Source organism: Epinephelus lanceolatus, chromosome 7, assembly GCF_041903045.1.
Source record: "Epinephelus lanceolatus isolate andai-2023 chromosome 7, ASM4190304v1, whole genome shotgun sequence".
Taxonomy (NCBI): Eukaryota; Metazoa; Chordata; class Actinopteri; order Perciformes; family Serranidae; genus Epinephelus; species Epinephelus lanceolatus.
This window is the reverse complement of record NC_135740.1, coordinates 18,145,572-18,170,681: the sequence shown is the minus strand read 5'-3', so window position 1 is coordinate 18,170,681 and position 25,110 is coordinate 18,145,572. Positions and strand designations below refer to the sequence as shown.

General features: G+C 41.5%; 3 protein-coding genes across 5 annotated transcripts; 2 read left to right on the top strand and 1 right to left on the bottom strand.

Annotated features, from left to right (window-relative positions):
- The first annotated feature begins 1,780 nt into the window (after positions 1–1,780).
- hnrnph1 (heterogeneous nuclear ribonucleoprotein H1) lies at positions 1,781–7,711 on the top strand. Of its 2 annotated transcripts, none has more exons than XM_033632853.2 (11): positions 1,781–1,903; positions 3,099–3,195; positions 3,285–3,440; positions 3,530–3,673; positions 4,617–4,755; positions 5,500–5,678; positions 5,853–5,965; positions 6,100–6,235; positions 6,318–6,401; positions 6,589–6,681; positions 6,906–7,711. In XM_033632853.2, the coding sequence occupies exons 2-11, from the start codon at positions 3,114–3,116 to the stop codon at positions 7,001–7,003; spliced, it is 1,224 nt and encodes a 407-aa protein (XP_033488744.1). In that variant the 5' UTR covers positions 1,781–1,903; positions 3,099–3,113; the 3' UTR covers positions 7,004–7,711. The 2 variants fall into 2 exon arrangements, with proteins under 2 accessions (XP_033488744.1, XP_033488745.1); XM_033632854.2 differs by having other exon boundaries at positions 6,902–7,036.
- A 3-nt stretch (positions 7,712–7,714) lies between these two features.
- Positions 7,715–16,371, bottom strand: rufy1 (RUN and FYVE domain containing 1). The gene is made up of 17 exons (XM_033632852.2): positions 15,990–16,371; positions 14,431–14,610; positions 14,197–14,314; positions 13,994–14,095; positions 13,757–13,880; positions 13,583–13,644; positions 13,293–13,428; positions 13,008–13,109; positions 12,119–12,235; positions 11,667–11,834; positions 11,483–11,580; positions 11,282–11,401; positions 10,580–10,709; positions 10,024–10,118; positions 9,882–9,930; positions 9,698–9,775; positions 7,715–9,609 (listed from the first exon to the last, which is right to left on the bottom strand). Exons 1-17 carry the CDS (start codon positions 16,318–16,320, stop codon positions 9,466–9,468), a joined length of 2,154 nt encoding a protein of 717 aa, XP_033488743.1. The 5' UTR covers positions 16,321–16,371; the 3' UTR covers positions 7,715–9,465.
- A 3,952-nt stretch (positions 16,372–20,323) lies between these two features.
- hbegfa (heparin-binding EGF-like growth factor a) lies at positions 20,324–23,822 on the top strand. 2 transcript variants are annotated; one of them, XM_033632466.2, is made up of 6 exons: positions 20,324–20,598; positions 21,350–21,592; positions 21,696–21,894; positions 21,992–22,147; positions 22,277–22,363; positions 22,474–23,822. In XM_033632466.2, exons 1-5 carry the CDS (start codon positions 20,556–20,558, stop codon positions 22,347–22,349), a joined length of 714 nt encoding a protein of 237 aa, XP_033488357.2. In that variant the 5' UTR covers positions 20,324–20,555; the 3' UTR covers positions 22,350–22,363; positions 22,474–23,822. The 2 variants fall into 2 exon arrangements, with proteins under 2 accessions (XP_033488357.2, XP_033488358.2); XM_033632467.2 differs by lacking the exon at positions 22,277–22,363 and having other exon boundaries at positions 22,474–22,743.
- Positions 23,823–25,110: the final 1,288 nt, after the last annotated feature.

Sequence of the window (25,110 nt, the reverse complement as noted above, 5' to 3'; positions counted from 1 at the left end):
ATTTCCCCAGTGAATGTTTGGTTTGAACTTCAGGTGTGGTTTGGCATCTGTCCATCATGAACCATGACAACAGATTGGCCCTGGGTAAAAATTACCTCACTTAACAAAGTGCCTTGAATGCCTTTGCGCCATGTTATTGCTTATATTTATTTTTTAGCTAGGGTAAAAATGTCTATGCTTAAAGAGGTGTAGCTATTTCATTGATGGGACACTTTTTGTTGAAGTCTTGTTTCCTCATCAGAAATGAGTGATGCATTAAAAAAAATACAAAGTAAGTGAATTTTGTGAGACTTAAAACAAAAGTTAACACAAAAAGATGTCCTCTGCTTTTGCAATAAAACTTAGCAATCTGCGACAGTGACACTGTTTGATTATCTTTATAAATGTGTGATCAGCCAAATTTCTAACATTGTGTGTTTCATATTTTTACATGTACCAGTATTGGATGATTTATTTGGAACCTTAACTTATGTAATAAGCAGCAATATTGCACTATAAAAATACCCCATAAGAAAGTTTGCTCACATAAAAGTTAACATGTATTACTGCACACGTATCCAAGAATCAAACATAAATGTACCCTAAAATGTGAAATTAATGATTTATTAATAAGCGTCAAGCAGTCGTTTTAATGTTGTAGATGGCCCAGGCAGTGGTAACTCTAACTACACAGTCTTGTGGAGTTTGATATACATGAATGCCTCATTTTTAATGATATAATGCAATGTAACTAGTAAGAGCAACATTTCCTACTAAAATTATGTATATTAGGCATATATAATACTCAAGTACCAGTACTTCAAAACTGTGCTTAATTACATTGCTTAATATATTCACTTTTAATTTCTTACTTTCTACCTCTGAGATACACAAATTAATACCTGAAGCTCACCATTATTATAGTGTCCTGCCATTGCCCACTGAATAGCTTCTCCAAAGCAGGAGGAGGTAGTGCCTTGCTAAAGGGCTCTTCTGTTTCTAAAGAAAGACAAACCTCTCCTGCCCAAATCCTTACAGTGTTCGCTGATTTCAACAAATGAGCTATATGTGGCTCGCTATTATTACTTTTGGGCTGCCACCACACTAACATTGTGGATTAGCTAGTTGTTAAGAACGTGAGTGCTGCTTGTTCATTTCTCCTCTCCAAATTTTAAACCAATAATCGCTCAGACATAAATGTCACCAAAACCACCTGCCAAGGCTTGTGGTCTACTGTGGTTATAATAATATAGGCTACCTAAATAAGCTTATAGGTTACTCTTTACACATCATCATCATTGTCTGCATCATTATCATCACTGTCACAAAACTCCAAAATCTATGAGATGTCTTATTAAGTGGGTTTTAGTGTCAAATATTGTTTGTCATAATTTTTGAGTTGACTTTGATGAGCATTAGATCCGTTTGGCCTTGTGAAATGTGGCCTATGAAGTAGGCTACACATGTTCTACCTTGACAGGGGCTGAGAATCATTACAATTTACTGACCACACAAACAGGGTAACCTGGATTAGAAGGCCAGGAGATGCACCCGGTCAGCCAAGGCCTTGGGCGACAACGTCATCGTTTTAGGGCGTGGACGCAGCCGGGGTTGCCAGATGTGTATAAAAACCTACACTTTCTGTCCATTTTGTCACAGTACATGAGCTTCAGCAAACTTGGGATAATTAAAAATGGACACGATTCAGAACAAGAAAGATACTCATATTGGTATTTAAGATATTTGATCACGTTGAATAATGTTTTTATGTTGGCAAAGATTTGTTAAGTGTCTATTATAATGTATTAGTAGTTCCTGAAAGAGGGATAGTTGAGGAGTTCTGGCAACCCAGCAGAAGGTTTCAGCTGCATCACGCAGGTCTGGTCATACATACTCCGGCGTGTTGATTCTACGTTTGTTTCAGGTAAATTGATCATTGCTACTATCGTTTAATTTTCTTTATCTAAAACACAATGCCACGTTTCTGTACGCTAATAGCATAACATAGCAACCGGTTTGTTCACCATATTACATTATAATACCGTTAGTTAGCGTATGCTAACGTCAGAGCTAGCTAACAGTTAACGCTAATAACATGGCGCCGGGTGAGAGGGCCGCTTTTGTTCTTGTGTCTGGGTGCGGTAGTGAGCGTGCTGAGGGCCACTCACTCCGTCGAAAATGAATGAGGTCCCTAATTATTAATTCATAATTCGGCTTCCGGTAACTTATAAACTTTTATTCAAACGCTTCAATTAGTAGAAATGTTGGCTAATGTAAGTAACGTAGCTAACGTTGCACATTGTGTCGCTAACGCTAGCTGGGACCGACTGGGTTCGCGCTTTCTATGAAGTGCTCGCCTCAGGGTTTTAGGTATGAAGAGCTGGGAATAAGACGGTTGTGTGAATTCCCTTCGATTAATAATTGTAGACAGAAACATTTTTGTGTAGCAGAGTAAAGACACGACAATGAGTTTTTTGATAAACGTTAGTTTCGTTCCCGGTAGGCACCGTTGAGCGGCCTCAAGATGGCGCTGCAAACTAATTTACATATAACAGTTAATGTACTCAGGCCCACCATGCAACTCGCTTACAAGACTATTGTCTTTAGGGAAATCTTGTACCCTTTTACCTTTTAGAAGTTAAATGGAAATTAAAAACATTTACCAAAACATTTACATTTAGCATTTATTGGAGAAAGAAAACTTTTTGTTTAACCGTTAACAGTGTTGTATGGTACTAAAATATCAGTGAATTGCTCATATGTAGGTGAGTGTTTCCACTTTTGTAACGTTAATAAAAAGTCGTGTTCTTGGGATTTACTGGCGTATGGATGGGAGGCACGGTGTACTTACATGCTTGTGGGGATCTATTTAAAGCAGTGACACAGAGAAAAGTGCTTCTCAAGTGGAACAGTGATGCACCAAAACTGAGGATATGAACATTACATCAGAAAAAGGTGCAGAAGCCTGTTTTATAGCGGGATGAATATCATTACAGAGGATTGTATCCATACTACCCACCTGTACAGGCGCTGGTGATGTCTGATTGGGATGCATTATCTGTATTCTAGCATGTGCTAATCTTTTACATTTGTTATAATATTATATTTTTGTTCTTAAGGGATTGTGACCAGTCATGGCTGATGAGGGATATGTAGTACGCATCAGGGGTCTCCCTTGGTCCTGTTCAGTGGATGAAGTTCAGAGATTTTTCTCAGGTATGTATACATGAATTATACATTTTCAGCAAATACATCAGCAATTAATGTAGTTGGAATTGATTTGATCATTTGAATTTCAAATGCAGATTGCAAAATCATCAACAATGGAGGTGGCATCCACTTCACCTACACAAGAGAGGGGCGTCCCAGCGGAGAGGCGTTTGTGGAGTTGGAGACAGAGGAAGACCTGAAGATTGCGGTGAAGAAGGACAGGGAAACTATGGGACACAGATATGTAGAGGGTGTGTACAATTTCTTACAGATAATGACTCCTTTGTTAATTGTTCGAGGTTTATGCTGTGATGGCTGATTTTGATATGTCCTGTGATAGTTTTTAAATCCAACAATGTCGAGATGGACTGGGTCATGAAGCACACCGGTCCAAACTGTCCAGAAACAGCAGGAGATGGGCTCGTCCGGCTCCGAGGCCTTCCTTTCGGCTGCAGCAAGGAGGAGATAGTACAGTTTTTCTCAGGTAAGAAGGCTCAGTGCGCAATTGTTTAACTTCTTGATATAATGTTAGTGATACGGGTTTTTTTAATTTAATTATTTTTTATTTTTTCATCTTCCTTTTCTTGTTTCCTTTCTCCTGTGGACACTTACCAAGACTTGCATCTGAATTTACGTAGAAGTGGATATTGGAAAATTATTCTAACTTACTGTATATTATTACATAATAGCATAGTAAAATTAGTCATGTTTATGGATTTGTGATAAGTGAGGAAATGACGCCAGAAAAGGAAGCTACATAGAATTTAAATGGAGGAACTATTTGAAGACTTTGTGTAGCTCAACAGCAGGATTCTGTTATGCAGACACCCTTTCCCATCTTTGCCCATCATATTCATCATAAACCCATTTTCATCACTTTTTTTCCTCTTTAATTGGGTCTGGTGATGTAAAACCGTGAATGAAGTGTTTAAGTGATCTGTGTCTACTGGTAATTTACTAATGATGGAATGGGTCCCACTCATCACTGATCAGACAGTCTCTTACCCAAGTATCATTGTTTCTTTTTTCCCCATTTACTCACACCCTTGTCTTTTAAATGCATTTTTCTTATACACACTAGACGGCAAGTGTTGCATCAGTTCCTAATTGGTGAACAGTAATTTTTCCTCATGTCACCCACCAGGATCTTTTTCTCTCTTCATCAACACACCAATACTAGCCCGATGTCCCACACAGTGCCCTTTTCCATATTCTTCCTCTATCCTCTCATTTCTATTTTATCCCCAAAGTGCAGTAACTATAAGTCGTTTAAATGGCCAGTCACTGGTTAAAAACTGAACTGGTATGTGTGATGATGTATAGAGTTTTCCATAAGTTTTCTATCTCTCTTTAGAGAAAGTTCTCTCTGTGATTGGGCATGTGATTTAATATGTCCCCTGCTGGGGTTATCTGTCCTTGGGTTGAAGGGTTGGAAATCGTGCCAAATGGGATAACATTGCCGGTGGACATCCAGGGGAGGAGTACGGGGGAGGCCTTCGTGCAGTTTGCTTCACAGGATATAGCTGAAAAGGCTCTAAAGAAACACAAGGAAAGAATAGGGCACAGGTGGGGATGGTTGGTTGGTTGGCTGGATAAGTTGCTTTTCTTATGGTGTGCACCCTCAACATCTGAACCAAATGCAAAACGGACACCACATTACTCTTGGCTCATTCAAGCATATTTGTAATATTTACCACAAACACATAGACAAATTGTCATGTTAGATCCAAATACGCCACACACTCACACTGTTCAATGGGAAGATTAGTGCTTGGGCACCATTCACCAGTATGACGTGAATCAGAGCACATGCTTAATTTTGAGAACAAATGGTGTCTCAGCACTAAACATCAGTCCACGTTCATAATGGTAAGGAGTCTCCCTGGTGATAAAATCAGAGGGCCACTGTACACATGGATCTGGAGCCCTTTGTCACAGGTAAAGCTTAGAGCGAGACGCAGAAGGGCTGGAGCTCTCTCTGTTCCTCTAAAACCAGGACAATGGCTGTCATGGCAAGGACACAGGACACTCTACTAAATCAGATATATAACTCACTTCAGGTAACCATAAGAAAAGTGTAAAAGTTAATGAGGCCCTTATCAATTTGGACAGATTAATTTTGCAACTCAGTTAACAAGTTGTTCTTTTTATCTACTCTTTTAACAACTAGCATTAAGCACTCAAAGATATTACTACCTATGGACTACACCATGACAGCATCTACATAGCCCAGATTCATCAGTATTGAGCAAATGCAGCCGTGCCTCGTCTATTCCCCATGCCCTCACTGTGGTATCTCTATGCTCTTAGGTACATTGAGATCTTCAAGAGTAGCCGCGCTGAGGTGCGGACCCATTACGAACCCCAGAGGAAGCCCATGGGCATGCAGAGACCTGGCCCCTATGACCGGCCCTCGGGTGGTCGCGGCTACAACATGATGGGCCGAGGGGGATCCTATGACAGAATGCGTCGTGGGGGCTATGGAGGAGGTGGGTGTCAAGTGGACTGAAGATAAACTGAAATCAGATTCAGTGATATGAACCTGTTTAAGGGTAATAACTCTTCCTGTGTCACTTCATACTAACACTGCGCAGTAGAATGACAAAGATTAGCATGTAAAGTCCTCATTAGACCTTGTGTAAATCTTGATTATAAATGGTCAGGTGTATCGGATGGACGGTATGGCGATGGCGGCTCTTCCTTCCAGAGTACAACAGGCCATTGTGTCCACATGAGGGGCCTGCCGTACAGAGCCACAGAGACAGACATCTACAATGTAAGTTGGAGTACCAAATGCAAAATATCTGCAAAACAACTGGATTGCTTAAATTCTCTTCACTCTGTATATTTCAGATGTTAAGGTTCCACTTACATAAACGTGTTTAATTTGTCCTTGTTTGTATGTCTTAGTTCTTCTCACCGTTGAATCCAGTGCGGGTCCATATTGAGATCGGTCCAGACGGCAGGGTAACTGGGGAGGCGGATGTAGAGTTTGCAACACACGAGGATGCTGTGGCAGCCATGTCCAAAGACAAAGCTAACATGCGTGAGTTTAAGTGACATTTACCACTTCCTCCCTGCATATAGATGTTATCATGATGTTCATGGTTTCTCTCTCTGCTCCTCAGAACACCGCTATGTGGAACTGTTCTTGAACTCAACAGCAGGTGGCAGTAACGGAGCATACGGCAGCCAGATGATGGGTGGCATGGGTGAGTTTCAGTAATGGCGGTCGTGAGACTCTTTGAGTCTGTGTGAATGGAAGTGCTCGCACCAAGAGAAAAAAAATCTTCTGGCCTTGATGATGCTTGGCTTCACAAAATCAGCAGGACACATCTAAGGAATAATTGTGAGTCTGTAACGTCCTCTTGAGCCTGATGGGATCTGTCCTCTCTACAGGGAACCAGTCGTCTTACAGCGGAGGGCAGCTGAGCTCAGGGTATTCTGGAGGATACAGCAGCCAGGGCAATATGGGCGGCTACAGTGACTACAGTGAGTGTCAGCTCTGTTATAATAGGTTTCCTCCACATGATCCGCCCTAAACTGCAACCTTTTGCTCTCTCAACACACAAAGTATTACTATGCATCACAGCAAACTCTTAGACTGAAACCTTGGCATAATATTTTTGTTTGCAGGACAAAAGTGTAGTGTTTCTATGTATGACTCCTTGAGGAACTCCTCGGTCCTATAGTGTGTATTCTCTCTCTCTTGTTAGGTAACCAGGGCGGAATGGGAAGCAGTTACTACGGCGGCGGAGGAGGAGGAGGAAGCAGAGGCTCTATGAATGGACTGGGCGGGGGATGGGGAATGTAGATTTTTTTTCCCCCTTAATTCAATGTGTTTTTTTAACTCAGCATTTTGCTGGAAGGACTGGAAACGCAAGTCTCACCTAGTAAACATAGGGTAGGGTCAGGTGAGGTTGTTTTGAAAATACTGAGGGGTAGGGTTTGTAATTTTTTTTTAAGTGGATGCTCTTCAGAGAAAGTGAGATCATCGGGTGTCAGAGAAGCGCTGTTTGTCTCCCCCATTCCTCACAGGTTTGACACATCACAGAAACCATGCTTTAAATTTTCATTTCCAGGAAGTGTGCTGTTTTTTCTTTTTATGTTTGTGTTACCGTTCTCCACAAACCTGGCTGTTCCCCAAAGTTAACTAATCCTGTGCTGGTGGCGTTAACATTACTTTCAATGTCTGAGTGCATGAACAAAGAAGAAAATTCAGAATATGTTTGGTATCTTCTGATGTTTAGACCTTGTTTCACCTTCTACATAGTGTAAAGCCCTTTTATTTCCACTTAAAATGTTGATCTGAATTTGAGACTTTACATGGTCAGAGCATGTTTTTTGTTTTCCTCAGTGTGACTGACAGTTCTGCGTTTTTTGTTTTCTGGATGAGGGCTATGTCAAGGGCAAGTGAATTTCAAATCTGCTGACATGAAGGTTTCTACTGCTTCAAATGCTATTTGTATTTCCTGTGCACAAAGTGAATAAAAACTAGTCTGGAATATCTAAATTGAAACAAGCATTGCAAAAAAGGAGGTTTTATTCATTTAACAAATATCTAGATAAAAAACTTTTGGTCACCATTCCCAAATTAATTAAGAAAATGGCTTTGTTGCAGTTGACACAATCCGCAAAACCCTGTCGTAATAATACATTCTAAAATAGTTAGATTTGTTAACATTCTACAGTCATTTACACAATAATTTTGCATGTGTCCAGCAGTGGCGCTGTAGCTGTGAAAATTATTACAGAGTAGATGTATGACAAGTTGGAATTATATCAAAGTGAAGTACAATGAATAGTTCATACTAAAGATCACACAAGTGACCCTCAGAAACCAACAGGAACCTTGATGGATCTCAACATAATCTACATCCACAGTTTGAATTAGAAAAGTTACACACTTAAAATGGTCAGTTTATGATGCCAAATTGTAAAACTGATGTTATTCCAGCCCAAAGAAACATTGATCACATAAATATCCTAAACTACTTCAACCTCCAGGCTACCTTGAGTATCTTCAAAGAGACAGTTCACCCCAAAATCAAAAATACAAATTCTTTTCCTCTCACCTGTAGTTCTATTTATCAATCTTGTTGCTGAGTGTTTGAGATATCAGCTGTAGAGAGGGCTGCCTTCTCTGGGATTATAATAGAACTAGATGGCACTCAGCTTGTGGTGCTCAAAGCACTAACAAATGTATTTGAAGACTCAATGTCTCTTTCCAGAAATCACGACTTGGTTACTCATGATAATCCACAGACCTTGCTAGCTGTTTCATGTAGGAACTATTTTCTTTCTGCCAAACTACACCCACCACATAAGGAAGTGGGCATCTTAGTTTGACTCAGCGAGCTAACATTACAGCTCAGCCAAGGAGGATGCTTTTCCTCCATGAGTAAATGCAGACATCAAAGAATTAGTGGCAATGAAGGCCAACTGTTGTCACCTGATGTCGCCTGTGTGTCAACCATTACGTTTCACTGCATACAACTACAACGGCTCTCTCCATACCAACAGGTGGCGGTAGTCTATATTCATCATTCAAAAAAGGGAACCCAAAGACTGACATGATGTAGTCAAGATGCTAGTTAGCCCATAAGCACTACAACAAAACAACCCACTGTTAAAATAACAAAGGATATTTACCATGTGCTAGCGAACAATAACAACCCATTATGAACCATTTCTGCTGAAGATCTAATTGGCTAAAAAAATGATCTTACCCAACATAAGTTTAACATCTCACGCCCTCTTGACTCTAGCTGTTAATTTGCCTTCCTCAATTCTGTTTCTGTTCTCATGCATTGAGCTGAGCTGCTGCTATGACACAAATTTAACATGCTGAATCTGCAGCTGACAAGTGCTGACTTGTGCCAACAGTAAAGGAAACACAGGCTGACCATTGGCTTGGTGTGTCAGAGACATATTCAAGACTGCCGATATTTCCAACTCTCTGCAGTTAACACTAAAGCAATCTGAACTGATACACAGCACCACATGTAAGAGAAAAACATATATTTTTGATTTTGGGGTGAACTATCCCTTTGACACACATCACTCATCCCATCAGTGTTAAAAGGTGGCCCCTTGTTTAATACAGATGAACTAATGTTCCTGAATTTCAGGTAACAGTGGAAATGGAACACCAAATCACATTTCCCCCAAGATTTGATGACGTTTTTCAAACACGAGTCGTTAAAAATCATAGTGGATGAGTATGTGCAGTGTTAGAAAGCTCTCGTAGAAACGTTGAAGCTTGTAGGTCTTTTGTCAGGAACCTGTGGACGAGCTTCTCTGCAGCAGGAGGGAGTGGCACCTGTCGCACACCCGCACAGGCCGAGGGTAGGAGGGCAAGGCCAGCTCGTTACTGGAACAACTGTTGCAGTAGATGTCTCCGCAGTTTCTACAGTGGTGCTGCGACACAAACCCAACAGTTTATTGTTATTACTGTGAAGATGAGTATCTAGAAGCACAAATAAAATGCAGTCATAAAGGAGCCAACCTTTCTGCGTGCGATGGAGAACTCCTTCTCGCATTGCTTACAATTAGTGGCCTCATCATCTTTCAGCCAGGCGTGGCCCTGATGGGAGCAGTAAACGTGCAGCATGTTACTTGCCAGGATTTTTTATTCAATTTTATGGCATCAATTGTAGAAGTGCGCTACTCTTTACGTCTTCACATTTTACCTTCAGAGCTTTGTTGACCTCCTTGAAGTCCTCCATCTTAAGTTTAGACCTTTGACAAAGGCGAAGGCAACGCAAAAACCTCATTAAATGGTGCACATAGTTAGCAGAAAGCAAAAGAAGACAATAAATGAGAAGTACTGACTGGCTGAGATGCAGTCCCATCTCCTGTAGAGCCTGCTCCTGCTGCTCACACGTCTGCTGCAGCTGCTGCTTCTCATGCTTCAAATCCTGCAGCTCCTGCACCAACAGTTCACAAAAGAATGGCACCATTACATCACAGTGCTGTGCAGGATTATCAGTATTTGCTCACAATACTTTGGAGAAATTGAAGTAAGGTGAACAATCTTTTCTTGAGGCTGTTGCAAAATCTGAGCTACAGCATTTACAAAACAAATACTGACATATATATATATATATATATATATATATATATATATATATATATATATATATATATGTATGTATATATATTACATATGTAAACATTATAACAGGAAACAAACTACAGCATCAAACCAAACTAATCCTGGAGCAGACTTAGGATGGAATTTAAGGATTAACTCAAACACAACAGCTTTGATAAAGAGGCACTTTTACACCTTTTACAAAGTGATTGTATTGTGTCCGTGTCTGGATGTTATACACATGATCTCAAGGACTTCTGCACACTTCGGTGTGTAAGTGTGTGTGACACTGACCGTGTGCAGGCCCTGGAGTTGTTGCAGCTGTGTGCGGAGCTCTATGCTGTTGTCCTGTTCCCGCTGGAGAGATTTCTGCAGGCTTTGTCTCTGTTCCCTCTCAGTGCGCAGCTCATTCTCCAAACCCAGCCTGAGAATACAGAAGAGACATGGTGATTCTTACAGCCAGCGCCAGCCTGTGTGTGTGCAGGATCACAGGTTTAAAGTATCAATCTATATATGATAACTGTAAAAATCTGAGATGGGGGACCAGATACGTGACTCAAACACATACCATGAATGGCAGATTTTTTTAGACCCCGAATATATCATTAATAATGACTTGATTTGGACTGTGACAATAAAAAAAAAAAAATCAAACCTAATACCTATAAAGATGTTTTAAATGTGTGTCAGATGGATTAAAGTTAAAAGCTAAGCTTGTATCTTATCTGCAGTTAAGATTTAATAGTCTTTAAATAAAGTGTTAGCTGATATACTTCCAAGAAGAGCTACTTAACTGCTCATCAGTATGGCATTAACACGTTAGCCAAAGTAGTTTTAAATCTCATCCTTTATAGACTGTCTTTTCTGTGTTCTGGTAGTTTTGTCTTTTATTCCATGTGCAGAACATATTTATAGTCATGTCATTTTTCGTGCCTCTTTTGTAGGTTTATGGGACTGTGCTGTATCAATTTTATGCTTTCCAAATGTGTGTCTTACCTTAGTGTATCCAGGTCAGACAGCTGTTTCTGCAAAGCATCCACCTTTCCTTCCAGCTCCACCCTCATATCTTTGTCTGACTGGTCGCTTTGTTTGCGCTCTCGCTCCGAGTTCTGAAGTCTGTGATGCACAAACGACAAGAAGGAAAATATTAATTTAAAGGAATGTCATTTTAGAAACAGAAAAATACACAACACGTACCTCTGCTCGAGTTCCATCATGGCTTTCTCCATTTCATCCATCTTCTGCTCAAGCTGCACAGCCTCCGCCTGCTTTTTTTCTGCCTCACGTTCTGAGTCCTACAGAACCACATAGGTTGTGTTAATGTGTGTTCTGTCTGAGTGGCCAAGCAAGAGAAAGAAAAGGTGTATTCACATGTTTCTACCTGAGCTTTGTGGAACATTTGCAGGTTCAGAGTCTTGACTTGGTCGAGCTGGAGCCGCAGGGCTGCCAGCGTGTCCTGTTTCTCGTGTGTGTCCTTCTCTAGCAGCTTCATGGCCACCTCGATCTCCTGCTTCAGGCCCACCTGGAGCTCCAACTCACGCTCCAGCTCCTGACATCATGCATTGCAAACGTACAAAAGGCATGAGTCAAATTCAGTTCTAGAGTCTAATCAGGCCACAAAAATGAGCTTTGAATTTTCTGCTAACAGGAGGCCAAATGACTCATCACACAGAACTCACACTGCTGGCTTCTGTTTAACTTTGTTCTTAACTGCAGTATGGAGACAACCAGACGATGCCTCCCACCCAAAAAGAATCTCCAGCTTCTACCCCCCCCCCCCACCCCCATCATGCCACATGCATGATATAGTGTCACAGTCAACTGATACCTGACCTGGCGAATGCGCTTTTCCTCTTTGTACTGCTTCCAAACCACGTTGTACATCTCATCCAGGCCTTGTCGAGTCTGTTTGTACGTCTCCAGCTCCACCTGGCTGTCCTGAAGGGCTGCCTGGAAAAACACCAACACACCATACAGTTTTTTGTAAATTAGGAGTGGTTTAGTTGCATTTAGGGTTGCAAAATTCTGGGAAATTAGGGGGAAACTTGCTATGGGTATTAAATGGAATATATAGGTAAGTTATTGGAATTAATGAAAAAATAACTGAAATCAAATACATACAAACAATGTGAGATGTGCCATATCATGAGTTAGCTAGCGAGCAAGTAAGTAATTAAAACTCCTCTGTCAGCATGCTACGTGCCACATGGTAACAGCTAGCTAGCAGGCGTCAACAGGTTGTTAACGCTGTACTGTGCTTTAGGCTACTATCTGCTTGTTAATTGAAATATTATTATTTTTAAATATATATTCACTTCAGTGATATAATGGAAACTTGGATTTGAGTATTTGCTCCTTTGACTCAAACAGTGCAGTAGAGTTGTCTGAACATGTGACGGGAGAATGCGCTGTGCACGCAGAGGTTTTTATTTCACTGAATTCCTATGTGACAGTATGCTGGCAAACGTGCATTACGTGCCTGTAATGGAAGAGTGCGCTGCTGAATGTGTACAGTTCAATTAAGTGGGTATACTTTAACAAAAACATGCCGTAAGACCTAGTATTGCTTTTTTTTTAAGTGTATTACCCCACCTCCCAAATAAGTTCACTTTTAAAAGTTTTGATTTTTATATTAAAATGATGCAAAAATCCCCAAGTTCCTGAGCTTAACTTCACTTCACTTCCCAACCCAAACTGCAGATGCTTCTAGTTGCTTTCTGACCTCTTCCTTTTTCTGGCTGGACTGCAAGATCGTCTCATTCTCCTTTCTTAGCTGTTCCTGTTCTTCCCGCAGAGAGTTGATTCTGTCTGTCGCTGCCGTCAGCTGAGGATAAAGAAAATAAACGCTCATCAGTCATGTGAAACACACCTAATATACACCGATGACGTGTTTACATTACAGAGGAAAGCCCTCTTTGTAGACAGATGATTGTGGTGATCCAAAAATGTGTCACACCCAACACTTACGAGCACAGTCACACAACAGTTCACACACGGTGTGTCTGACCTCCTCTACAAGTTTGCTGTTGGTCTTCTCAATAGATTCCATCTTAGCCTGAAGGTCAGTGACGGTGCCGCTTAGATGACGATTTAACTCCTCAATGTAGTGCTTCTGATCCAAAATGGCTGTCATCTTGGCATCGCTGAGAGAGAAAGAATAACAATGTTGGCTGAGTAAGCATCAGGTCTGTTTGGGATCGAATTATTATCATGCCAGGCGCTACAGTTCAAACTAAAATAATATAACAAAAGGCAGTGTAGGCAGGATGCTCAATCCATCTGAATGCAAGCACTCACTCTTTTGAAGTCTCACTGTTGGCAGCGTCTTTCAGATAAAGAGAAAAGTCGATGACTGCCACCTAAATGGGAAAAAGAAACTCATGACTGTGTATCCACTTTCACTCTTCTCATATTGAAACTGAGATGCAGCAGCTGGGATGTATAGGCTTACAAAACCTGTCAGCCACTCACCTGAGAATCAAGATCCTCCCCTTTAATGCAGAGGTTAGCGTCAATAACGTTGAGGCCCACCAGCAGTCCCCCTATCACTGCCCCCTCCTCCTCCATCATCAATGCTCCGGAGTCATAAAACTCACTAGGAGGAGACAGACATGGAGGGGATTGAATAAGAATAAGTTTTAAAAATGAACTAGTATCTGACACATGAACATGAACATATTCTTGTACAAAATAATTATGGTTACTAACCTCAGGAGATCTTTGCGGTCCAGCAAAGCCTTCATGTAATCAGCTACTGTCTTCTGCATGAGCGCTAAATGCAGCCAAGCCCTTGCCCTCCCCAGGCCGGTCCTCAAAGGAGAATAAAAATACAATTACACAAACACTTATCAAATAGGTTTGAGCATATCTTACATTGCAGGTATGCTGGGAAATGGTTTGCAATAGCATACTTTATGCCGGGCAGGTCTCTGGCACTTGTGGCAATGTTAACAGACTCTGGACACAACTTCTCAACCAGTTCCAGAGGTCCCCATATGGACTTGTTCTGACCAATGAAGGATTTCTTGACTGAAAAGAAAAAAACAAAACAAATGTAAGAGCACTGACATTTATTTGGATCACTTTTAATAGAAACTAATTCAGTTAAAAAAAAAAAAAAAGGGTGAGCCTCTTGACTGTCTCACCTTTCAGCCCATGTTTGAGGCAGTGCTCCAGGACGACAAAGAACTGCTGCAGAGGAGGGTAATCTGAATCAAGTGTCCTGCCCAGACTTAAGGAGGACTGAATTAATACTTTGATGCTCAGCTTCATCATGCTGAGGAGGTTGGACCTTTCTATTGCCATGGGGTCTTTGGGGGGCAGAACTGTAAAGAATGCAAGGCACAGGTGAAGTTAATGACAGAGAACACATCAGTTGATAGCCAACCTGCATAACTGTAGAGCAGGGGTGTCAAACATAAGGGTCCAATCCAGCCCTCTGGATGACCTTGCACACCTATAGTGATGCGCTTGTGAGGGCTAAGAGGTGCCAGGTGTCAGGAGCAAGTTTAACACTGAGTTGCTTTCCTCATGTGAAATGCTGCTTCAGAGGCTTTTCCACCCTGACCAGAATACAGTTATTTTCTTTCACTTTAGTTTGGTGTGGTGATGTCAGAATGACTACACAGGAGTGGAAATGTATAAAAAAAATGCACATGTAATGAGAGAATGACTGGCTGCAACTGAAGTTGAAATTGCATTTATTCTTCTGGAGACATCACAGGCTGTTCGTCATCTGTTTTGTAAATGGATTAGCAATTTTAAAATGTACTTCTTAAAGCAATAAAGGGAAAAAAAGTTGTTTGTTATTTATAGGATATTACACAATGATTTTACTGGTCCAGCCCACCTGCGATCAAATCAGACTGTATGTGGCCCGTGAACTAAAATTACTTTGACATCCCTGCTGTAGAGAATCATATTTGCATGTCTGGAATCAGTTTTTGACTGTTAGAAAATGTGTTAACATGTCATAGAAGCCAGAAATTATAGTGTACTGTTGAGAAACGTATTTGCTTTGTGCATGTATGTGTCATGTTTAGTTAGTGAAATTAATATTTCTTATTTCTTAATATGCAGGTGAAGGGATTGGGCCTTTGTGTTTTCCTTTGGGTGTGCCACAGGGACTTCTTTTTGTTTTCAGGTTTGATCTGTAGATAAGGTTTGGATGCATCCTGGTACTGTGCACTGCAGGACGGGTGTCAGCCTGCCCAAGTATATAAACAAATGCACATTAATGGCTGCTACAAGGAGAGGTGCTGTGCATATATGTTATAAACACTGCAGAGATTATGCTGTGCTTTTGCTTAGTATGTGCTCTTTTAGTTTATGTATTTATTTTTTTTGTCATTTGTACTTATTTGTGTTGAAGTTCTTAAAAAACATTCAATAATAGACTGAATTTACAAAAAAAAAGGAAAAGAATGAAAGGCAAAGAGAAAGCATTGCAATAAGATCAGTCATACAGACGCAGGCTTGGAGGAGATGTCATACATGCTTGAGTTCTTGAAATGCAGCATAAACACTACATGAAGTGGTGTGATCCTATGCACGCTCACCAAGCCTTGAAGTCATGCGTCATGACAGCTGACAATTAACTAACCTAAAGTTCAAGAGGAAGTAGTGACATGGACTGTATGGCTGCAATACTTTATAACATAACGAGGTCAGATAAGGAGTGTTACTCTGAGCAGTCACCGCCTACCTGGAAGTTTCTTTGAAGTGTTGTTGAGCTCATTTTCGGGCTCTTTCTCCAGCGGAGAGCTCGGAGCGGAACACTGTGAGGGGTGTCTCTGGGCAGCAGCGTAGCTCACCCCGCTGCTAATCGTCTCCGTGGCCTTCCGAGCCAGAGACAGGATAGGAGCCGACCAGCTGTTCTCCGTCGCGGCCGGAGCTGGCTTCTCCGTCCGCTCCTGCCCGTCGCTGCCGCCGGACTCGGCCTCGGGCGCGGCTTCCGAAACTTCGGGCTCATCTAGCTGTTGTTCTGCTTCGCTATCCTCTACAGCTGTGTTTACCTCCCCTGCCTCGTCGGCCATGTTTGTCCCCCCTCCCCTCTCCCCCGGTGTTCACGCGACCAGGCCAGTGCAATCACGCGCGCTGTCAGGACGTTTTTCTTCTTCATTGGATTTATTGGCTGTTAGGGAGTCAGTTTACAGGTGTTTTACCGCCACCTACTGGACTGGATGGTCGGTGCAGTACAGTATAAACGGAAAATAGGGTCTGCACTTATCAGAGAAGTGAGATTTTTAAGAATACATGCCTTTCAAACACACTCACAGGTTTTTGAGGGGTTCTGAGGGTTTTTAAAATAAATACAAATAAGACAATTTAAAGTTGAATGTCCCCCCCCCCCCCAAGTGCTTATTTTGCATCACCCTCTCTCCTCTCACAAATGACATACACTTCCTTAAAAAACTTTCCATCCTCTATTAACTAATTCCTTAAATGATTACGTCATTTCCCCGATACAGCACCAATAACATTTCCTATTGTAATGGTGTGTTTTGCTTCCTTTCTTCCTCTTTGTAGATATGACATTCCAGTTTCTCGTGGTAAAAGTATTACAAGTAGCACTACAGTAGCTGATCATACTGTGTTTGTACAAGTTGTTTGGTGTTTATTTCATTAAGTCCTTCATTGAACCATATGTGTCCTAACTTCAGACCAGCAGTGAGGGTGTTGCCCTTTCTTTTGTTGCCACAATTTCTTCTGTCACCAATGATTTTATATTTTGTAGACTACAGATGGAAGTAAACCATTACTATGTAGATTTCAAATAGGATGTTTTTTTCCCAGGAAATGGTATTTGACAATCAAGCCTAAATTACCAACCATGCAATGTGAGCAGCTGCCCCATGGCCTCAGACCCACAGGGTCACCAAAGGCTCTATAGGTTCACTATGTGGCAGCAAGTCTGCAGATATCAGTCCTATCTATGTGACATTTTGAGGCCTTGACCCAGAGCAAAGCTCAGGTTCTTCTGCAGGCCTCAGTGTAAAGAGCAGACTGATTAAATATTAAACTGGACTCACTGTGCAGCACTGACCAAAATCTGAACTAGAAAAAATATTGAAAAAACAAGTATTTTCTAAGAGGAATTGAATTAAGTTTCATAATAAAGTTACATAAAAAAGTCTCTGAAGAATAATTATTCAGAAATAATTAATCTTACAACTGCCTCACTAAATAATTAGATGTACAGTGCCCTCCAAAAGTATTGGAACAGTGAGGCCAATTCCTTTATTTTTGTTGTAGACTGAAAATATTTGGGTTTGACATCAAAAGATGAATATGGGACAAGAGATCAACGTTTCAGCTTTTATTTCCAGGTATTTACATCTGGATCTGATACACAACTTAGAAGATAGCACCTTTTGTTTGAACCCACCCATTTTTCATGACAGCAAAAGTATTGGAACATGTGACTGACGGGTGTGTTTTGTTGCCCAGGTGTCTCCCAATTACATTGATTATTCAAACAATAAATAGCACTGAATGTCTGAGCTCAGTTTCAGATTGGGTACGATAGGTTTTGCCTGTGCAGACTGCATTTAGAGGTGGAACCAACATGAAAACCAGAGAGCTGTCTATGGGTGAAAAAGAAGCAATTGTGAATCTGAGAGAAGATGGACAATCAATCAGAGCCATTGCACAAACATTGGCCATAGCCAGTACAACCATTTGGAATGTCCTGAAGAAGAAAGAAACCACTGGTGTACTAAGCAACAGACGTCGAACAGGTACACCAAGGAAAACATCAGCAGTTGATGACAGAAACATTGTGAGAGCTGTAAAGAAAGACCCTAAAACAACTGTTAGTGACATCAGCAACAACCTCCAGAGGGCAGGAGTGAAGGTATCACAATCTACTGTTCGCAGAAAACTTCATGAACAAAAGTACAGAGGCTACACCAGAAGATGCAAACCACTCATTAGCAAGAAGAATAGGAAGGCCAGGCTGGAATTTGCCAAAAGGTACAGAGATGAGCCTCAAAAATTCTGGGAAAAAGTTTTATGGACTGATGAGACAAAGATTAACTTTTTCCAAAGTGATGGTAAGGCGAAAGTTTGGAGAAAGAAAGGATCTGCTCATGATCCCAAACATACAAGCTCATCTGTGAAACACGGTGGAGGTAATGTCATGGCTTGGACTTGCATGGCTTCTTCTGGGACGGACTCTTTCATCTTCATTGATGATGTAACACATGATGGCAGCAGCAAAATGAACTCAGAAGTCTACAGAAACATTTTGTCTGCTAATTTAAAGAAAGATCCAACCAAACTGATTGGGAGATCCTTCATCATGCAGCAAGATAACGACCCAAAACACACTGCCAAAACAACAAAGGAGTTCATCAGGGGCAAGAAGTGGAAGGTTTTAGACTGGCCAAGTCAGTCTCCAGACTTAAACCCAATAGAGCATGCATTTTACCTGCTGAAGAGGAGACTGAAGGGAGTAACCCCCCAAAACAAACAACAACTGAAAGAGGCTGTGGTGAAAGCCTGGAACAGCATCACAAAAGAAGAATGCAAAAGTTTGGTGATGTCAGTGGGTCACAGGCTTGATGCAGTTATTGAAAGCAAAGGATTTGCAACTAAATATTAAGTCTCATTCACTTTAATCTATTTTAAGTTTATATGTTCCAATACTTTTGCTCACCTAAAAATTTTGTGTTCCATTACAAATAATGCTATCTTCTAAGTTGTGTATCAGATCCAGATGTAAATACCTGGAAATAAAAGCTGAAATGTTGATCTCTTGTCTCATATTCATCTTTTGATGTCAAACCCAAATGTTTTCAGTCGACAACAAAAGTAAACGAATTGGACTGACTGTTTCAATACTTTTGGAGGGCACTGTAGTTCGTAAAACTAATTAGTGGTCAAATATTCTCTAAAGACGTCATCCAGATCCTCTCCAAGTACTGAGAGCATGCATGCTGTACTTCCTAGTTTCACCACATGGTGGCGCAGACAAGCTGTGCGTTACTTTCCTGTGGAACCTCTTACAAGGTGTTTTTTATTATTCATAGGCCTAAAGAAACCCAAAAGTCCAGCTTGGATCGAGCAGTTATCAGTATTTTTTCTGTATTATCAGGTGTGTTAACCCACCATTTTTCAACATCACTAATTATCTTACTTTTATGATATGTGAGGGATACTTTGCACTCCGATATGTAAGTGTGGGCTGAGGACACTGGACTCATCTGAATTAAACAACACTGAATCCCTAGAGTTACAGTGTAGACTGCAAGTGTGAGTGAATGGGTGACCCAAAAAAAAGTAAATCTTAAAAGGTCGGTAAAATAGTAAAATTTAAACACAAATAAAAAGACACATATTTTATACTTTAGGTTTTAATTTTTTTTTAAAGAAAGGAAAAAAATATTTTATGTTGTTTTTGTTTATTATTTGGTGTTTTTTTCTTTCTATCTATCTATCTATCTATCTATCTAATAACAAGGGAGCTTAAAGTACATGGACCATCTGTGCCATAACAGTAAAATCATAGTAAGACCATGTTTTCCTTGACATTAAATACTTGTAAAACTCTTAAAAAAGGGGCAACATGTGGCTTATGGAAATGACAGTCAGTGTTTTGAAAGACAAGACCACTTAAGGTAGATGAAAGCTTTAAGATGAAGATGAAGATGCAGATTCTTATATCATCAAACAACTTCCACAGAAACTGACACAGGGTGTTGCCTACATTTAAGAGTAGGAAAAATCACATGTACTAAAATATTAATACCTTAGTAATGCCTACCAGTGTGACCATCAGTGTTTCTCATTTGAATTTTAAGTGGAGCTGTATACTGCAGCTGCACACCACAGTCATTACTATAATGATCCATTAATTAGTGTAGTAATTAATGACTAAAATGTGCCACTATCTTTATGACAGAAGTCCACACTTTGTTCAGCATATGACTGTATCCTCTCACACATTTCCTCCCAGCAGTCTGTGAGCAGCAGCAGCAGTCTGTAGGCGTGGTGAAGTGCGCAGGGGCATAAATACCGCGGTGCCTCTGTCGGGACGCTCCTTCACTCCGCTCCTCTCACACTGGAACATCCGGGACGCAGCGGTCCTCTCAAGTAACGACAAGAGGTCGCAAACAGGCGGAATTAATTCACAAAAAACACACCGACAAAAAAAAAAAAAAAAGAAGCGAAAAAAGGGAAGGAATTTATAGAAGCGGAACAAGTGGACGGAATACATCTTATAAATCATCACATTTGTTTCCTAAAAATCACTGGAAGTTTGGACATCATGAGGATTTTCAGTGTTGTGCTCTTACTGGTTCACGCCTTGGGTGAGTTTCATGTGTTCATTTCTCTCTCTGTGTATCTTTGCTGAGTGACTTCATTCTGTTTGTCATATCCTGTGTGTGTCCTACCTGTGAGACACCGTCTCATCTTGGTTATCACTGTAAACCCCTCCAGCATGGCCGGGCTGTCACTTGTAAACTTTATAACCTTTAAGGCAACGGTTTTCATGATGCCAGGCTATTCGGGAGCTAATGGGGTCATCTCTCTATTTTGGAGCATGCTTTATGTAACTGGATACATTTATTTTTAACTCATATTCTTGCCTCACATTAGCTAACTGTCTGTCCATGCGTTTCGTGTGGGAGACACAGGGAGTAGATGCCAACTTCTATTTGCCTCCCTGGTGCATTTCCCGTCCAAAGCCCACAAATCTAAGCTGTCTCTCTCAGAGGGAGGGCCTGGCTTTCTAGTTCAAGCCGGTGTCCGCTTTGCCAAGGTGCTCCTGAGCAAGGCATTGCATACCTACCATCCCCTAAGGATCTGAGCTTGTGTGTTTCCCAATAGGGATCAGCATGATTGCACTGAAAGCCAAAAATCCCGCCTGGAGCTTCCTGGTGCACAACATGTTTCAACTTGCCCTCAGAGGTCCTCCCACTTTGGCACACTAACCTGTGAGCATGGCTCGTCCCCTAGAGGAAGTGATTCTGGGGTGGTTTTGGGGGATCTGCTCTGTTACAGACTATCAAAGCAAACTTATGTGCAATTTTAACGTTTTAAACTTTTTCTCTTCTCCAGTGGTGTCCAGACCCGCCAGCGGTGCTGCAGTGGACAGGTATGAGAGCGACAGGCAGCGGCACACAGCCATTATAAACCTGGACACAACCAGGAACAGGAGGGTGGAGGAGGAGAGCAGAAGCGTGGAAGCGACAACAGTGGAGTACGGCCAGGAAGGCGAGGATGAGGAGGAGTACGGTGATTATTATTATGAAGATGAGGATGAAGATGGCTTGTCTGGAGACTATGAGGAGTTGCCACGAGGTAAGGAAGTTTGTCATTGTCTCAGATTCCTCACCACTGTTACTCGCCTCCTCAACAAAGGTCATAAAATGATTTTTTTTTTTCTGTTCTGGTTTTGGTCTAGTTGCCATGGTAAGCAAACCCAAAGACCCGTCTGCCATCCAGGAGGCTGAAAGCACCGAAGGAAACAGGAGGAGAGGAAAGGGAAGAAAGAGGGGGAAAGGCAAGGGGAAGAAGAGGAATCCTTGCCTGAGGAAGTACAAAGATTTCTGCATTCACGGCACCTGCCAGTACCTGAGGGAAATCCGTGCCGCGTCTTGTGTGTAAGTATCAGCATCTATCTGCTCATCATTTCCCCCTCTCCAGATTATCACCAAATTATCAGCCTCTAAACCGATTCCCTCTTTGTCCTGTGTGCAGGTGCCACCCCAGCTACTCCGGGGAAAGGTGCGAGTTCTTCACGTTACCCCTGGAGAAACCCCAGGAGGGCTACAACCGGACCACAGCGCTGGCAGTGGTGGCTGTGGTGCTGTCGTCCGTGTGCCTCACCATCATAGGCCTTTTATTGTTGCTCAGGTAAGAGAAGGCTCACTAACAACCATTCACACACACACACACACACACAGATAGATTTTTTAGGATACTTGTCATAGCTAGACACAGAAAATAGTCTGACTGAGCTCCTTTTTCTTTTGTGTACTACAGGTTTCACAAGCGGGGAGCGTATGATGTAGAGAGTGAAGAGAAGGTCAAACTAGGTTTAGCGTCCAACCACTGAAGAGACAAAGAGAGGTGAGTCGTGAGGAACATGCACATCAGCAAACACCATCTTTCTTTCGTCTTTGTTGCCTCAGTGAAACAAAGTTGTGCTCATTGCCTCTCTTTGTTTTTTTCCACGTTAGGCACAGATGTGGAAATTCTACCTCAAAATAGAAAAAGAGAAGTGAACTGCAAAAGGAGGTCCTGGAGGGAAAAAGGATCGTACATGAAGAAGGGAACAGAGGTTGTTGTCTGCCTCTAACCCTGTGCTAGACGTTCAGATGTAAAAAGGGCAGGTGAACATATTCCTGAAGGCCTCAGAAGAAGTCGGCCCACCTGAAACTGGAATACTAACGGCCCCGAGGATGGACTGGAGATGTGAAGAGCAGTTAGGTGACGAGCACGGAGGAATGAGAAGAAGAAGAAGAAGAAGAAGAAGAAGGAACGCGTCTAGACCCTGCGCTGCTTCTTGACTGTGTGAAAAAAGAGGTCGTGTCAGACTGAACTGAACAAGATTTTTAACAATTTTTTTCTCAACAGACAGCATTTTGTATTTTCCTGCACAAGTCCATCTTTTTTTGTGTACAGTAAACAGTATATTTATAATTTTAATTTATTTATTTAAGCTAACTGTATTTATAGAGATTTTAACCACCTTCAACCGTTTTTAAAATAATGATGTTACAGTTGTTTTTATATTTCTTATTGGACACTATTTATTTATGAAACAGAAAAGCAAACAATGCAGAAGCTCCTTGAGATATTAAGTATTTCCTGCAAAAAAAAGGGGGATGATGCATAAAACTATCTGATTACTGGCTTTAATTTTGGCACTCGGTAGATGATCAATAGCACTGTGATTAAAGAATTGATCGTTGAATAGACATGATCGTATTTTTTGAAATTATTGATTGAGAGCAGTGCTTTTCAGGAACGCCCTGCTCACACTCACACAGTTACACACATGGAAGCTGCCCACTACAACCAGTTGGATGTGTCAGCCACCAAGCAGCTCTGCTGTAGAAGTCGGGGGGCCTTGCTCAAAGGCACGTCAGTGGTGCACTGCTCTTTCACTTCACCCCCACCCTAATGTATCCCGCAGGTTTGGGGATCTTCAGGCCACATTAGTGTTCTGCCTCATTGTTGTAAGATCAGATCGACGCCTGCCGTCATGATACACTGCACTGGTTATGTATTGATTAAAGGCGACATACAGACTGTGCACTCAGCGCTTGTATTGTCAAGAAACTATATTAAAAAGGGAGTCAAATATCAAATGCACTGTAGCAAGAATTTGGTATGAATATGATGTCATGTTGTCTTACCTTCATTCGAGGAGAAACTCCCTCAGATCCATGTTAAGCTGTCAAGCGCAAAAAAAAAATGTGAATTAAAGTGTTCCACCCTTTCAAATCCTGTCCTGTAGTTTTGAAGTGATTTTTATTTATGTGATTTTTTTTTTCAGAGCAAAATAAAAAAAAGTCTATCCAAATGTTTGACTCATGTAGTTTTTGTTTCATTACATCAACCCCCCTGTGCTCTCAGCATTAATAGGAGTCTCAGATGTTGTACTGGAGGATCAGTTAAGTAAGGTCAAGTTTATTTTTGCTCTTTGGTTCGCTTCCTGAGTCAGGCCCAAACGTTAATGTGATATTTTAGAGTGGCCCGTGTGGACAATGATAACACCGGTGTGTTCTTTTGGCCCATTCAGGAGCTGTAATTATAGTAAACACAATATTTTATTTCCCTTGTCTCTGACGTGTGAGCACCCACTTTTAAAAAGCACCTGTATCCTGGCCATTAGTGCTATTATGTTCTGTGCTCAAAAGGCAAATATTTATAGTCAGTGCTGTGTGGATATAGAGTCAGAAAGCCTTCCCAGTTTATTATGTTTAGATGTGGTTATCTTGGTAGGCCATGCAGTGTGTAATCGCTAGTCCTTTCCAAATGTGCTGTAAAACAAATGATTGTTTGTACTTAAATTAATGTTTCCCAGAGGCCTTTCTCTTTGGAGCAAATATAAAAGAAGACTTCATCAGACTCACTGACAGATCAATCATAGTGAGTGCGGTCAGGACTCACTTACCGCTGTGTGTACGTATACTGAGCCACGGGGAGCAGATGTGCGGCACACAGGCCGGGAACACCTGATGTTCAGCCACAACACATCGTGCCACAACACCACACGCCATTACTCACACAGCCAACAGATGTCATGTTCAAAGACACATCACCAAGTGAAACATCTGAGACCTCAACCAGCCCTGAATGCCGCAGAGTTCAGAGAGACCGCGTACGGCAACTACTAGCAGGATGCAACAATACTGTCATGTATGCCGCACACAGGTTTAATGGGGGTAAGGAAAGTCAAAAGACCCAGCTGGACTCAAAGGCAGGCTGAGACCCAGCCAAATGTTAGTCACCCCTTGAAGTCACCTCCTACACGGATGTTGTTACACCGACGCTGCGTATGTGTGTGTGGGAATGTGTTGGAGTAATGCCTCTGTGCCGGGGCTGTGTGGGTTAGAGGGGTTAACCGAACCATTACAAGCAAAAATCCACAGCAAAACACAAGTGTTTACATGTTTGCTATGGGATCGTTTTCAACACTGTTTGCGGGTTTGATTCCCATACTTTCTATATATACTGAATAAACAAGACACTGTAGGACTGTATGTTCACGCGGGGGGATGGTAGTTAAAGACAGATGTTCAGCTGAAACATAAGGGTGTGGTACCTGATTCAGGACACAGTACTCCTCAAACCATTTGTTGAGCAAC